At 55.5% G+C, this 16,177-nt stretch overlaps 1 protein-coding gene across 1 annotated transcript; it reads left to right on the top strand.

The window, feature by feature from the left end:
- The first annotated feature begins 1,188 nt into the window (after positions 1-1,188).
- Spdef (SAM pointed domain containing ETS transcription factor) lies at positions 1,189-15,368 on the top strand. Its single transcript, XM_041634859.1, has 6 exons — positions 1,189-1,505; positions 9,383-9,814; positions 11,636-11,833; positions 12,558-12,605; positions 12,706-12,852; positions 14,792-15,368. The coding sequence occupies exons 2-6, from the start codon at positions 9,409-9,411 to the stop codon at positions 14,968-14,970; spliced, it is 978 nt and encodes a 325-aa protein (XP_041490793.1). The 5' UTR covers positions 1,189-1,505; positions 9,383-9,408; the 3' UTR covers positions 14,971-15,368.
- Positions 15,369-16,177: the final 809 nt, after the last annotated feature.

Raw genomic sequence — 16,177 nt, 5'->3', positions numbered from 1 at the left:
CTGTAACTTCAGTTCCAGGAATCCCAGTGCCCTCTTCTGACCCCCACTGGCATTGCATACACACGGTGCACATACAGACATTCAGGCAGGCACAGCACATACACACATATGTATGTACATGCAAATATATACATGTACACACATACACATTTGCACACGCATATACATATATGCACACACATACACTAAACTAAAATATTTAATTTAAAAATGTAGGTAAGCCGGGCAGTGGTGGCGCACGCCTTTAATCCCAGCACTCGGGAGGCAGAGACAGGCGGATCTCTGTGAGTTCGAGACCAGCCTGGTCTACAAGAGCTAGTTCCAGGACAGGCTCCAAAGCCACAGAGAAACCCTGTCTTGAAAAACAAAACAAAAAAAAAAAATTAAAAAAAAAATTAAAAATGTAGGTATTGTGGCACCTGTCTTTAATCCCATCACTTAGAGGCGAGTTCGAGGCCAGCCTGGTCTACAAAGCAAGACCCTGTCCTTCTGCTGACACGAGAACAGATGCCTTTTAAGATGATTCAGCTCTGCCCCCTGTGGCATGAAGAAGAAGCTGAGTGTCCAGTATGGCTTCTTGAGCAGGTGAAGGAACCCTGGCCAGCGGGGGCCTGGACTGTAACCTCCCACTCTGCGCAGCTTCAAGGGCTGTAGAGGGAACACTCTGCTGCTGGCTGACTACTCCCGGTCCTTCACATCACTGGGTGGCCGATGGGGCACAGGGAGCATAGCTCCTGCCAGCTGTGGGCTCGTAAACCCTCCCAGGGCTGGGGAGGCAGGCAGCACCACCTCCAGGGAGCGCTCCTGACGGCCCTGGCCAGTTATGGTGGTCTCCACAAGAGTGAGTGGTTCTGAACTGCCACCCCTCTTGCTAACTTGTCCCCGGTCCTTGGATGACCACCAAGCCCTGATCCTGGTCCCACTGGGTGCACCCTTTGTGCCTTGTATTTGTAAAGCGAGCTTGCTGGTAACGGTCATTTAAAGGAGTGGGTGAGGGCCTGAGTCCTCTCTCCCTCAGGAGGCAAGGCCCTCAAGGGTTAACCAGGAGCCTTCCTGCGGTCTGAGGTAGGCAGGGAGCGTATTTGTTCAGGTAAATAAGGAAGGATTACTTATAATGGGAAACCTGGCGGGCCAACTCCGTGTCTTACTTCTGACTTCCTTCCAGTGCATTCCTGCACTCCGACTGCTGTCCACTCCACCTCCCACCCCACCCCCGGCCGCTGCTGCCCCCCCCCCCGTGGGCACCCCAGCTTAGGCCTCGCCATGGTGCCAACAGGTGGCCCTGAGCCTCCAACAGGGGCCTGCCTGTAGACCCTCAGGCCTGAGACCTCAGACTACCCCTTAAGGGTGGATATAGGCCCTGGTGGCCTACCGGAGGGCCACCTCTGCCACAGCCCCACTGGCCCCACGGATGTCTGGCTGAGTCGCAGCAGCGGTTGGAACTGCCCACTGTCTCCTCCTGGTTCCCGAGGTTTGCGCTGCAGAGGACAGCAGGCGGCTAACGGGTGAGTGTGGTAGGAGGCAGTGTGCCCTTCCACAGGGCTTCCTGCCACCTGGGGGGAGGCTGGTGGCTGCCACGAACTGGAAGAATACTTTGCAAGCTTGGAGACATATTCCAGACATGTTCCATTGGGAACACTTTACAATACAATCCTGTCCCTTCCATATGCTGCCATTTGCCTTGCTGGGTCAGACCAGAGCTTAGGGGGCACCCCCTTTTCCGGGGTTTCCATATCTGTGGACCCAGCACAGAGCCCATTCTATGCAATTTGAGGGGAACGTGGCGATGCGGGTATATGGCACCCCTGGGTCTGACCAACTGTGCCCCAACTCAAGCAGCTGTCCGGTCACCGCACCCTAGTTGCTCTGCCAGAGAGAAGGAGTGGTATTTTCCTGGCCACAGTGGACAGACAGGGGCCCACTGGACTTGGGGGCTCAAGGCATGAACTAGAGCCCAGGAAACTGAGTGAGCATGGTAACACAGGCTGGCAGTCTGGGGGTCAACACCTAGGCACCCAGAAAGCAGAGGGATCATACAAGGAAAAGAACAGTGTGGGGGTGGGTGTTCTGAGGTGCTCACTCTTTAGTTTTTTTGGAGGTGTTTATTCCAAGACTGGCCTTACTCACTATGTGGGTCAGGCTGACCTCCAGCTCACAGATCCACCTGCCTCTGCCTTGGAGTGCTGGGATTGAAGGCGTGTGCCACCATACTGGCTGCGGTTTGAGCTGCTTTCTGTAGCCCCGGAGTAGTACAGGCTGGTCTTGAGTTCACGTTAAACCTTACCCTGAAGGCACTCATTTCTGCTGGTTTAGGTGTTTATAAATTGCATTTATTTTGAGAGCGCGTGTGTACCGGGGTAGGGTGTTGATGTGGGGTCAGAGGGCAGCCTGCCTCCTGGAGTCCTGTAGAGCTACATCTGCCTTGACTCCTGAGGACCACCATGCCCAGCTTGGAGTCCGTTCTTGCTTTTATCATTTGTGCCAGGCTTGGTCACAACTGTCTTTACTTGCTGAGCCGTCTTGCCAGCTCCAAGGCACTCATTTCTAAACTGTCAGACTCCTATAGTGAGGAGAGGAGGGCGAGCGTAGTAGGAATGACAGGGTTGAGGGCCTGAGCCCCGGAGGTGCCCCTGAGGCTGGCCGAGGGGTGTGTGTGTGTGTGTGTGTGTGTGTGTGTGAGAGAGAGAGAGAGAGAGAGAGAGAGAGAGAGACCCCTGAGGCTGGCCAAGGTGTGTGTGTGTGTGTGTGTGTGTGTGAGAGAGAGAGAGAGACAGAGACAGAGAGAGAGACAGAGAGAGACAGAGAGACAGAGAGACAGAGAGACAGAGAGAAAGAGACAGAGAGTGACCCCTGAGACTGGCCAAGGTGTGCCTATGTGTGTAGGGGGTATGGGTATGTGTGTAAGAGCATGTGCATGCATGGGTCCCCTATATGGGCCCCAGACCTCTTGCCTCCACTCCCAGCAGTGTCCAACAGCCCCAGTCCAGTCACAGGCCTCCATGGCTGACCCCATCCCCCTGGCCAAGACGGAGACTCAGCTCATTTCCTGCCCCCACCTCCCCAAGCAAACAGCTTCAAGACAACCCCAATAAAGCTGCAGGGCCCCATACCAGCTGCTCCCTGAAGTAACAAAGTAAACAGCCCTGCAGCTTCCCCCAGCCCAGGAAGAGGGCAGAGCGAGCAGGTGCTGCCCACCGCACGTGCGATGGTTCCAGCAAGCTGAGCGTCTGATGCTGCCTGGAAGAGTACCCCATCCCAGCACACGGGCACTGGGAGGCCGAGGAAGGGCAAGGATGGTCTCGCTGGGTCTAGGAGCCTGGCTGTAAGTGGTCCAGCATCTCTCCCATGCCAGGTGTGGTGGGTGCCCACTGCTGAATATTGTGTTCTGGAAGTTTTACCTGTCAAAGATGCTCAGGACCCTGTGACTCAGGCGTGACTCCCCTGCCATCCAGACCCAAGACAAAAGGGCTACACCCATTGGATGTCCAGTGGCTGCTAAGAGCAGGGCCTGCAGGGAACCAGAACAGGAGGCTAAGCTGGCTGGCTAGCTGTGGCCCATGCTGAACCCAGAAAGGGTCAGCTCTAGCTGGCTGGAAGCCCAAGGCCCCGCATGCGGAGTAAGAAAGGATGGGTTAAGGATCACGGGGCATCTCTCTTACTCGGAGTGTTTGTAGCCCTTGTCTGTTGAATAGGAAGGTTATACACCATAGTCTCCCCACGAAGGGAGATGTCCTGAAGGAGATGCTGGAATGGGAGTCTGAGAGCTGCTTAGGAGCTGGCTAGACATTGGCTGGACTTGCCAGCTTATATCCTAGGCTTGCGGGGGCATACAATGGGCAGGGATTCCTGGCTGTGGCTCCCACCAGAAAGTAAGGTGGTATAGATGAGGCCAGCAGCTATCCATACCTGGGCAGAGTGGGGGAAGGGCAAGGAGCCCAGACCTCCCTCTCCTCCACCCTCAAGTCTCTGCCATTTCACTTAGTGGGGTGCCAGTCTTCCCTTGTTCTCATCCATCCTTCCTCTCCTCCCTCTCTCCAGTCTCTCCCCTCACCAGTTCCCAGGTGAGCAATCAGGCATGCTCCACCGTGGTAATCCCCAGGAAAGCCTTCTGCCAGTGCTCCAACCCCTTCACACCAGGCAACCCACAGCCTTAACACACAGCACAGCTGTCTCAGAAGAAATGCTTCCACAGCCAGAGCTGGAGGACGGGAGGCAGGACCTAGCTCTGGCCTGGGACCCTCCCCTCGTCCCTTCCCCGAGCCCCCACAGGCAGCTCAGCAGGTAGAACTGCTCTTCTCAAAGCAAACCTTGGCACCGTTGCCCTGGGCCCTTGCTGACATTTAACGCTCTGGGCTCCAGCTGCCACTGTGAAGCCTGAACCTGCCACTCCTTTCCCACCCTTCCTGCTGATCATTCCTGGCCACCCTGAGACCTCACTAGTATCCTGCTGGGGACATGGGACAAGGGCCTCCCAGCACAGAAGAAAAAGACAATGAGGCCTCTCAGGGTTCTTCCAGGGAGGCACCCCTACCCCCAGGGCTGAGATGGGAACCCTGAGTGGCTGGGTTCAGGTAGCAGGGGGCTCCCAACCAGAAGGGGACATAAGTCTAGGGGCACTTCCTGTCGCACCTCCTCATCTGTCCCAGCCTCCGTGGACCGTTCATTCTGGGTCTTGATTGGTTGTGGGAGGAGTGGGAAAGAGAGGAGCCGCTGTATTTTGCCCTCTGAGGAGGGTCCCTGGGCTCAGACGTGGGAAGCCTGTGCTGCTATAGAGGGAAGGCAGCCCCAAGGGCCCCGAGGGCTCCCTGAGTAAAGGACTTCTCTGGAAGACTCACACACACAGGAGACCAAGTAAAGATGGAAACTGCAGTTTCTGGAAAACTCTGACAGTCAGGCAAAAAGCGCAGCAGGGTAGTCAGTGGACTCTTCAAGCCCCAGCCTCCCCCAGGCTCCCCGGGGGCTGGGGCCTTGCTGGCAGCAGGAGGAGGAACAGGCTGACAGTGACTGCTGTCACATGGGAGCCTCTCAGAACCTGTGAACACAAATTCCAGGGACAATTAGGGACACTCAGCTATGTCTTTCTTTTCCTCCCACTTCTCATTTTATAAGGACAAGGTCCCATGTAGCCCAAACCAACCTCAGACTACACTGGGGTAGTAGCTGGTCTGTTTGGTGGAGGGAGGCCAAGCCAGCACTCCGGACACCGCAGGGTGTCAGTGAGGAGGCCTGATTCCCCTCACCTCAAGGGATATAAGGAAGGGCAAGGCTGTTGGGTGCCAGAGCCTTGAAAGGCAGAGATGGGCAGGGGAGTGGCAGGCCAGGGAGAGACTGGAGCGTGCAGGGGGGAGGTCAGGAAAGTGGTGAGCCTGAGATCCCTAAGGCTTGGACTGACCCAGCTCTCTCCATGGTGCTGACAAGCCTGTGGGTATTGGGGTGCAGGCGTGGGGGACCTCCCACTCTGTGGGGCTCTTCGTCAGGTCCTACTCTCGCTCCATACCCTGTCTCTAGCCTATTTAAGGGGTTCAGAGGTTGGGAGGACTTGGGGAGTGGCCAGCAACTGGGGCCAGACCTCACAAAGTCAGGCCACCGGAGGCTGAGCAGGGGGTGACAGTGGCTGACACATCCCTCAGGGCCACTTTCCCAGGTCCTGAAACTGGGTCTCAGGACAGGGGGTGGCCTAAGGCATTTTCATGCTCCATCACCTTCCCTAGGAGGCTGGGTCTAGAAAAAGAAACCCCACAGGCCATAGAGGACAGGGGCTCCTGACACACAGCCACCAGGCATTTCATGAGGGTCTCCTGGACAAACTTCATTCCCTGAGGATGGAGTGTTGGATATGAGCAGAAGACACGAGGGGCAAAGGTGGCCCCGAAGGGAATGGGGTGCTCAGTCTCCACCATTGGTTTCTCTGTGCCCTACTTATCTTCCTCGGGGACAGGAGTTACTTAGGGATGGACTCCAAGCTATGAAGGTCTACCCGCTAACCCTCCAGTGTGACCCTGCCTCTTGACGGCCTGCACCAGCTGTCACCAAGCTTTCTTTTGTCTGGAGAGGCAGCCAGGGCTTCTGGGGCAAGAGCAAGCCAGACCCACTGAGCCTTAATCCAGACTCTACCCCCTGAGATCAGCTTGAGGTTTGGAGATGGGAGGGATCACTCGGGAGACTGTAACCCTGGGCAATTGAGAGGGACAGAGAGTAGCCCGTGTTCAACATGCTGGCAGACCGCAGGCTTGTTTTGGGATCTCAGGTCTACAGAGCAGGTCTCTGGTTAGGTCCTGATTCCTCTGCGTGGGTCTGAGTCCCTCCCTGCCACTACCTGAGCTTCAGCCTTCCCCAAGTCCTCATATTCCCATAGGCAGATGGCTTTTTGAGGATATAGTCATGGACTAAGTTGCCAGTCACGGGGTGGGGGGACATTAGAAATGGAGATACCAGAAGGGCTCCATGGGGGTGCGGGTCTAGGGAGCCAGGATGAGAAAAAAATGGCATCTTGGGAAAGAGGACAGCAACATGGGGGAAATAGCATGACTATGTCCCCTGCAAGGAACGAGGTGAGAAATGCCAGCGTCATCAGAGCCTGGATGTGAGGAGAGCATGCTTACTGGGTTCTGGCTGCCACACAGAGCCTTTCCACATTCTGAGTTTCATCTGTGCGATGCTGAGATAGAACCCAGGACTTCACGCATGCTAACAAGCACTCTACCAGCTCAGCCACATCCCAACCTGTGGAGCCAGGCCGGCAGTCGGAGCTGTGCCTGCCAGGTGCTTGAGCAAAGTCTGATAAAAGGGCATTAGAAGGAAATGAACCTGGCAGTGGCGTGGGATGAGCAGCCAGGAGCAGAAGGAGAACCTTGGAGAATGCAGGGACCCAAGCAGGAGGTGGCCAAGATATCCCAGAAGAGGGAGAGGGCCAGAGCCGATGCCCTCAAGAGACTGTGGTCCAAGGAGCAGAGCCCACACATGGGCGGGTTACACTCTCCTAAGCCTGGCCATCATCTATTGGGGAGATTCCAGTCCATGTCCCCAGGCTGTGGGTGGCTGTCCTACCTAGGGTTTCTATTGCTGCAATGAGACACCATGACCAAAGTGACCTGGGGAGGAAAGGGTTTATCTGAATGACACTTCCACATCATAGTTCACCCCTGAAGGAGATCAGGACAGGAACTCAAACAGGGCAGGAACCTGAGGGCAGGAACTGATGCAGAGGCCATGGAGGAGCTGCTTACTGGATTTCTCCTATGGCTCACTCAGCCTTTCTTTCTTCTTCTTCTTTTTTTTTTTTTGTTTGTTTGTTTTTCGAGACAGGGTTTCTCTGTGGTTTTGGAGCCTGTCCTGGAACTAGCTCTTGTAGACCAGGCTGGTCTCGAACTCACAGAGATCCGCCTGCCTCTGCCTCCCAAGTGCTGGGATTAAAGGCATGTGCCACCACCGCCCGGCTTTCTTTCTTTCTTTCTTTCTTCCTTCCTTCCTTCCTTTCTTTCCTTTCTTTTTTGAGACAAGGTTTCTCTGTAGCTTTGGTGCCTGTCCCAGAACTAGCTCTTGTAGACCAGGCTGGCCTCGAACTCCCAGAGATTCGCCTGCCTCTGCCTCATAAGTGCTGGCATTAAAGGCGTGTGCCACCACCGCCCAGCTCAGCCTTCTTTCTTATAGAACCCAGGACCGCCAGCCCAGGGATGTTACCACTGACTGTGGGCTGGGCCTTAACCCATCAATACTAATCAAGAAAATGACCTACAAGCTTGCCTATAACCTGATCTTACAAAGGCATTTTCTCAATTGAGGCTCCCTCCTCTGAGATGATTTTAGCTTGTGTCAAGTTGACAAAACTATCCAGCACAGGGTGTGTGGGCACCCTTGCATGACAGCATCCTCTGTGACACCCTTTGCTCAGGCCTCAGCCCAGCTGCAGGCATGAGGAGTCAAAGGTGCAGCCAGCCATTGAGCCAAGCCACCAGGCCCCAGGCCTCAGGGACCCTTTCCTAGGTGGCATACATAGTTCACTGTTCCGTCAGGGGAGCCCTGGATTGGGATGCCGAGAGAGAGAGGAGGCTGGAGTCTCTGCTGGGGAAGGGTCCAGAAGGACTCTCCCACCCATAACACAGGCTAAGAAGAAAGTTTAGACTGCCTCCCCCGGGGAGCGTGTGGGTGCCAGGGCTATGAAGCCCACTCAACAGACGAAGTAAGAACGTGGCAGTACATAGCACCTGGGTCAGCACTGGCCCCGCTTGCCACAGTGCCTGGACCCCAGCACCTGTCCGCCCCCCCCCCCACACCTGTGGCTGAGACCAGGCAAACAGGGCCACGGAGCATCGAGTTCTGTCTCTTGGAAAAGCTTACAGCTGGGCACAGGGCCCAGGGAGCTGGCAGGGACTATCCTAACGTGGCAGACGTGGGGCTGCTGGGGCTGTGGATTGGGCAGGAGGCCACTGAGGGGTGAAGGAGGAGGGATGGAGACTGGAGAAGGCTCTCTTGGGGTGGGGCTACCACCTGGGATATAGGGTGTGGGCACAGACCAGGGTGGGGACACTGCCTTGGTAAACACCAAGGGCCCATGGCACACACACATGTTTGCACAGAAGGACTTGAAATTAATCCAGGCCTGCCCTCTGTCCCCCGAAACTCCAGACACCCCCGCCCCTGCCCACCCCACCCACCCAAACCTTTTCTTCCTTGTCACTTAAAGGATTCTTTGAAAGGAAGAGTTGGAACCAGAGGTAACAACACCCTCTCCTCCTTTGTTGGATTTCTCTCTCTGCAGGAGCCTTCAGGGCTGTGTTGGAGAGTGGGAAAGCCTGGGCATGAGCAAGGGGGTAGGCATGAGCAAGGGGTGGGCACTGAACAAGGAGAAGGTTGGCATTAAGCAAGGAGAGGGTGGGCATGAGCAAGGGGGTTGGGGAGAGGAAGCTGAAATTCATCTCAGCTCACAGAAACCTGTTTCTTGAGTTGTAGGGCATTTTCAGACAGGTCAGCTGTGGTCCTGAAGAAACCCAAGGGTTTTTCCAGTCTGGGCCTTTTCCTTTGCCCCTGCAGTGGCAAAAGCCAGCTGCATGGTGGGCCCTACAGAGTGACCAGAGATGGAGCCAGGTACCTGGTTCTCCCCAGCACAGCTACAATTCTAGCACTTAAAAGTTCCAGGAGGCAGGAGGACCAGATGGTCCAGGCCAGCCTGTGTTACGCCAGACCTTAAGAAAAACTGCCCTCCACCTGCCCGTGTCCCATCTTCCAGCCAGCCCTGTACTCACTGCCCAGTGAACCAGAAGCCCCCAGGCCTCTCCCAGGCCCAGCCCACTGCCTGCTGAGCCTTGAGTCTTGTAACCAGCTTAGTGACTCCCACAGAGCCAGGGCAGCCGTGAGACCCACCTCCCTTCTCTGACTTCTACAGACGCAGCCACAAGACTCAGCGGCAGCATGGGCAGTGCCAGTCCGGGCCTGAGCGTCGTGTCCCCTGGTTGCCTGCTGCTGTCCCCAGATGTGGCACTGCGGACAGGTGTGGAGAAGCCGGCCGTGGAAACAGTGGGTTCTGAGAAGCGGGAATGGAGCCCCAGTCCACCGGCCACCCCTGAGCAGGGCCTGTCTGCCTTCTACCTCTCCTACTTCAACATGTACCCCGAGGATGGCAGCTGGGTAGCCAAGGTCCCCGCGGCCAGTGCCAGGGAGGAACCGCTGGAGGAGCCTGAGCAGTGTCCGGTCATTGACAGCCAGGCCTCTGGGAGCAGCCTGGATGAGCACTCACTAGAGCAGGTGCAGTCCATGGTGGTGGGCGAAGTCCTGAAGGACATTGAGACCGCGTGCAAGCTACTCAACATCACAGCAGGTGAGACCCTCCCTGCCACCTCCACCGGGGACTCTGATCACCCTGGGCAGCCCAGGGCACACAGAAGCTGGAGCCAGGGCCGTGCCCACCCACACTGCCCCCTCTTAGTGGATAAAGAGCATTCACGCGCTGTTTCGTCTAGCGCCCCGCCTTTTCTGTTCCACCCACTTGGTCTCCCTTCTTTTCCACAACGCTCACCCCAGGACATTTGCACCTGCTGGTCCTTCAACCTAGAATGCTTTTCTCAAGGATTAACGTCCTGAGCCCCTCCCTGGCCAACTGCAGGCTTAACTGGCAGCAACCCCATGAGGCTGCTGATCCTCTGTTGAGATTGTCTCCCACTGACTGACTTGCCACTCACCCTACGGGGACTGGGGTTCTGAGCAGCTGACAGGATGTAGAGGTCCCTCTGTGTGTGGAGCTGGCCTGATGGAGCATAACTGAATAGTCGAATGTGGTCCCAGTCAACTGATGGGGGGCTGTGAGGAGGAGGGGGTACCAAGGAACAGGCTGTGCGTGTGTGTCTCTGTGTGTGTGTCTGTGTGTGCACGTGCGTGTGTATCTCTGTGTGTGCCTGGTCTGGTGTGTGTCATGGCTAGTGCTTCAGGTTGGATGACTGAGGGACAGGAAGTCCTGATCTCCATCCTTTAGTTTTCCCATGGGAAGTAGGGACTTCTCTTGCCCCTCAGCTCCTACTCCACCACCCCAATCTGCTTGATGCTCCCAAGTGGTGTCCCCATTCCAGGTAGCTCCTACTCACATCTCCTTGTCTCCATTTTCCCACACTCCAGAGAGCCCTGCCCCAGGAGGCTCTCCCACGGTACCACTTCCCTATCCCTGCTTGGGAGGGCTGTGCTCTCAGAACAATGGACAGAAACAAATTGCATTGACCTCAAGGAAGAAAACGGCCTTATGAAGTGGGAGCAGCCTAGCTTGCGGGTCACTCAGCTGGGACACTGGCTTGAAGCGGTGTTCTCCTGGAGGCCTCACTGCCACTGTGACCCAGTCTGGTTCCAGCTATGTGCCCCCAGAGCCGTTTCCCAGGGGACACACATAGCTGGTGAATCAGTTCCCCCACCTTTAGCTGATCTATAGCCAGTTGGGGCAGCTGCTATGAACCCAAACGCGTTTGCAAAGTGTTGGACAAGGGACGCACCCCTCCCCTCACGCACCCCTGTTTCCTTGTCTCTAGAATTCCAGGATAAAGGGTTCCTGGGTGGGTTTTCTCCTTGAGAAGATTGTGGGTTTTTTTTTTTGTTTTTTTTTTGTTTTTTGGTTTTTTCGAGACAGGGTTTCTCTGTGGCTTTTTGGAGCCTGTCCTGGAACTAGCTCTGTAGACCAGGCTGGTCTCGAACTCACAGAGATCCGCCTGCCTCTGCCTCCCGAGTGCTGCGATTAAAGGCGTGCGCCACCATCGCCCGGCCAAAAATAAGGTGGCTGGAGAGACAGCCGTGGGTGCTGGGAACCGAACTCTTATATTTTTGGTTGTGAGCCTAGCCTTTAATGGCTGAGCCATCTCTCCAGCCCTTGAGAAGATTGTGAAAAGGCAAGAGGTATCTGGCTGTCTGTGGTTGAATGCCACTGTCCCCTTCAGAGCTAGTGTCTCCCCAGAGGCCCCGTGAGGGGCTAGACAGACACCTGTTTGTGATGGGGTTGCAGAGGCAGCAAGCTTGTGTTAGGACCATGGCTCTTCCTTCTCAATTCCTATTTGGTGGAGTGTCTGCCGCCATGGAGCTCCTTGAGGCTCCAGATGTCATGGTCGGCCGCTTTTGGGGTGGCGCCCACCAGCAGTCTCCAGCTAAGATGCTGTCTCTTGCCCAGACCCTGGGGACTGGAGCCCTGGTAACGTACAGAAGTGGCTGCTGTGGACGGAGCACCAGTACCGGCTGCCTCCAGCAGGCAAGGCCTTCCAGGAGCTGGGCGGCAAGGAGCTGTGTGCCATGTCGGAGGAGCAGTTCCGCCAACGTGCGCCCTTGGGTGGGGACGTGCTGCATGCCCACCTGGACATCTGGAAGTCAGGTAAGACATGAAGCTGCACGGGCCAGGTCCCTCCTGGCTCCAGGCTGGCCTGGAACTTGGTCGATCTTTTTGCCTCCCTAGTGCTGAGATTACAGGCACACATCCCATGCCCAGCTTTTTAAGGTTAGCTTTATTTTTTATTAAAGAGGTAGTGACTGAACTCAGGCTCAGTCAGCTTGAGCTCGAGCCCTGGCACCTGCATGTTAGGAGAGAACGGACTCCCCCAAATTGTCCTCTGACGTTCACACGAGCGATGGCACACCTGTGTTTACACACACAGCGTTGTTCTCTGGCACTTTGGAGGATTCTGCGTTTGCTCATTGGGTCAAGGCCCCTTCCCTTAGAGGGCTGGGAGACTGGGGGACAGGACCCACTCAGGTGACTCTGTGAATGGTCAGTGCCTGCCCCAGCCCGGGCGCCTGACCAGCAGATTCCCTGGCTGATGGCCTAGCAGTGGGCAGAGGGGGTAGTCGAGTGGGTAGCTAGAGAGAAAGGCCTGGTGCAAACGCTGAGGGCCAGCCCTCAGCACTGCCGCCTGGCCACAGCTCCAAAGAATGTCCCTGTGCGGTTTCACAGTGAGGAAAGGTAAGCCCCTGAACACAGAGCCCATGCAGTCGCAGCTCCGACATTCCCACTCCCGTGATAGGCGGGAGGCAGGGAGCTGTAGGACCCCAGCCACGGGGGACCTCAGCTGGATATCCAACCTCCCCTACTTGTCCCACAGCGGCCTGGATGAAGGAGAGGACCTCGCCCGGGGCCCTTCACTACTGCGGTGAGCCGGGCAGGCGCAAGAAGGCCTGGTGGGGCTGAGGGAGGCTGCCCAGGGAAGCGGGTGGTGGCCATGCCACTCACCCTACCGCCCTGGCTTCCAGCCTCCACCAGCGAGGAGGGATGGACAGACGGCGAGGTGGATTCGTCGTGCTCCGGGCAACCCATCCACCTGTGGCAGTTCCTCAAAGAGCTGCTGCTCAAGCCCCACAGCTACGGCCGCTTCATCCGCTGGCTCAACAAGGAGAAAGGTACAATACCCCCTCCCAGAAACACACACACACACACACACACACACACACACACACACACACGGCTCAACAAGGAGAAAGGTACAATACCCCCTCCCAGAAACACACACACACACACACACACACACACACACACACACACACACACACACACACACACACACGGTCACCAGGGCAGGGAGGGCTTAGAAGGGGGCGTGACTTATGGCAGAGGGACAGGTCTACAAGGTCTACAGTGGGAGGGGTCAGAAGGGGAGGGGTGGGGCCTATGTAGGGCGGAGCTGCGTGTCTGTGGGGGCGGGGTTCAGAGTACTGAGAGGGGGAGGGGCTGGGTCAGGGACATGGCTTCTTTAGGAGGGGAGGAAAGGCGGGGTTCATATGGAGTGGAACTCCTGCTGGAAACATGGGCAGGGCTGGGGCAGGGCTTCTTCTAGGCAGAGATGGGCACAGGGCTCTGGCAGGGATGGAGAGCATGGGCGAAGCTGCAATTGAGGTGGGGTTGGGGCGTGGCTCCAGCTGAGAGAGGTGTGACCTAGTCTGACTCCGCCTTCACTCTGTGCCAAAAGCGCCACTCAGAGATCTGTACCCCTGCAACTCCAAGGATTTCAAGGTTTAGGGTGTTGTTTGTATCCTCATCAGCCTCTCCACCAGGCTGGCACTGGCACTAAGATTCCTTCACCTCACAGCGCCTGGAACACAGTGCGAACTTGAGAGCGTTTGCCGAGAATGGGAAAACGTGGCTTCAGTAGGGCATGGTGGCACAGGTCTTTAAGGTCCCGCCCCCAACCTCTGCAGGCACCAGGCATGAACTTACAGACACACAAGCAAAACACTTACCACATGCAGTAATAAAATAAATCTTTGGGGCTGGAGAGATGGCTCAGCGGTTAAGAGCACTGACTGTTCTAGAGGTCCTGAGTTCAATTCCCAGCAGCCACATGGTGGCTCACAGCCATCTGTAATGAGATCTGGTGCCCTCTTCTGGTGTGCAGACAGAAGGCTGTATACATAATTAATAAATAAAAACTTAAAAAAAACTTTAAAAAATAAAAAAATAAATCTTTATAAAGCATCATGTTTGGGGGCCGGTGAGACAGCTCGGTGCCGGCAGGCACCACGCCTGAAGACCTGAGTTCAGTCCCTACAGGATGGAAAGGGGAACGATTCCTGCCGATTGTCTTCGGATCACACACAGGCACGCCGGGGCACATGACACACGTTCATACAATATGAACAATAAAGAAATGAATGTGAAAAATTAATAGCAAGAAAAATCATAGCTTCAACCTAGAGACGCATGTTGTCTATCAGAAACACAATGTGAGCCCCATATATAATATTAAATGTTCTAGGTCCAGAATCAAAATGTTTAAAATCAAGTGAATTTCACTTTAATGCTCTGTTCTGTCTGAACTTTAATACAAAATTCCTAAATGTTCCCCAAATGCAAACTCTTCAGAACACCGTCACGGATGTCTGGCCAGAAAAGCCTGTCAAATACTCCCAAACCCTAAAACTCCAAACTCTGACGTCATTCTGACCCCAATTTCAGATTAGGGATATGCAACCTGCATTTGATCTAATATTATGCATAAGTTAGAATTTCAGCCAGTAAAAAGGTAAAAATTATTGAAATATAGTTTGCTAATGCCAGGCATGATAGCATTTGCCTTTAATCCCAGTACACAAGGACAGCCAAGGTATATAGAGAGACCCTATCTCAAAAAGAAGGAAAGGAAAGAAGGAAGGAAGGAAGGAAGGAAGGAAGGAAGGAAGATATTTGCTAAGTCCCACGGCCTGTCCCTGGGGCCAGGGCTGAAGAGGGCCCCAGCATCTGGCTCTTGTCCTTTCCCCAAAAGTGACTCATTGATCTCATCTCTCTTCTTCTCACGGCCTCCACATGCCCATCCTCCTCTCCTCCCACTCCCCTTTCCCCCAGGCATCTTCAAAATTGAGGACTCTGCCCAGGTGGCCCGGCTGTGGGGTGTGCGCAAGAACCGGCCGGCCATGAACTACGATAAGCTAAGTCGCTCCATCCGCCAGTATTACAAGAAGGGGATCATCCGCAAACCCGACATCTCTCAGCGCCTGGTCTACCAGTTCGTACATCCCGTCTGAGAGCCGCAGAGACCAGAGGCCTACCGCCTGTCCCAGACACTCACTCTCTTCCTGGCCTGGGCTCAGCCCAATCTGAATCCAGGAGCTGCTGGCATCCCAGAATCCAAGGCCCCAGAGAGACAGTCCTAGGGATGCACGTGAGCTCTCTGAGTCCCTGCTCAAGGACAAGGGCCCCTGGAGGGTCAAGGGAGCTAGGACTGCTCCCAAGTGGAGAACCCCCACCCCCAGGCTTGGACTGTAGGATTCAACCAAGGCAATTCACAGGATGGTGATATCACTGTTTCCTGCTCCTGCGACCCATCCTGTACCATGACTGGCGTGGTACCAAGAGATGTCTGCATCCTATGTTGGGGAGCCAGGAGTGCCCTAGGAATGGTTAATAAAGATACAAGATAACTGCCAGGTCTCCAGTGTCTGGCTATGGACAACCCAGCCGAGAGGCCAGCAGCGGGCAAGGGTGACTGTGGTCACAGGTGTTTAGGGTGGAGACTACAAGGAAAGCTTGCCCAGGGAGGTGTCATGGAGCTGAGCCTAAGAGAAAAATGGTAGCTGTTTGGTAGATATCATAGAAGAGGCAGAACATTCTCCAGGCCAAAGCAGCTAATCTAGCCGGCCACTGTGCCCTCCTCACCCTGGGCCAGGCTGAAGAGCGTCTGTCTCCACACACAGGCCCCAGGTGAGGAAGGCAGCCTCTGCACTTACTCTGCCAGAGAGCAGGGCTTTGCCTCCAGGTGTGCCCAGGTGTGAGGGATTTGGCTCTCCTGCAAGAGGCCCAGAGCTATTATAGTTTCTCAACCACCTAAGGAAGCTGAACCACATGGTGGACTATGGGAGACGGTGGGCGATTCAGTATGTTTATGGGACAGTAGCTTTGTAAGGATGGAGGGTTTGCAGTCTCTGTCCCCCAAAGACTCCCCAAGATGCATTCGTGGGGTTGTGAGTCCCTTTTGTGGGTGTGAGAGCCACCCTAGTATGGGAAGCTGGTCATGCATCTGCCTGCGTGTGGAGACCCCAGCCAGCCTGCTCATTCTCCTCAGCAGCCCAGGGTACCACACTTCCCTGGTTTATTTGCCCAAATCAAGCATCCCTACTGTGCGCCAGCCACTCCTACTGCTTTTTGTCATTGGCGTCCTCAACAAAACCACCGTGAAGCCAGGGTCATTTCTCGCTCTATACACGGTGGACCAGAGGTCCGGCATGCCTGAGC

The sequence above is a fragment of the Microtus oregoni genome, unplaced genomic scaffold (genome assembly GCF_018167655.1).
Source record: "Microtus oregoni isolate MIOR12 unplaced genomic scaffold, Mior012 000046F_ref0000063, whole genome shotgun sequence".
NCBI lineage: Eukaryota > Metazoa > Chordata > Mammalia > Rodentia > Cricetidae > Microtus > Microtus oregoni.
Note: the sequence above shows the minus strand (reverse complement) of the source record. Positions and strands in the feature narration are given on the sequence as shown.

Bases quoted from the DNA above. Each gene is read 5' to 3' on its own strand.
- Spdef (XM_041634859.1), top strand. From the start codon at position 9,409: ATGGGCAGTGCCAGTCCGGGCCTGAGCGTCGTGTCCCCTGGTTGCCTG. The intron at 11,834-12,557 runs GTAAGACATGAA...CTTGTCCCACAG, and splicing joins CCTGGACATCTGGAAGTCAG to CGGCCTGGATGAAGGAGAGG. The intron at 12,606-12,705 runs GTGAGCCGGGCA...CCTGGCTTCCAG, and splicing joins CGGGGCCCTTCACTACTGCG to CCTCCACCAGCGAGGAGGGA.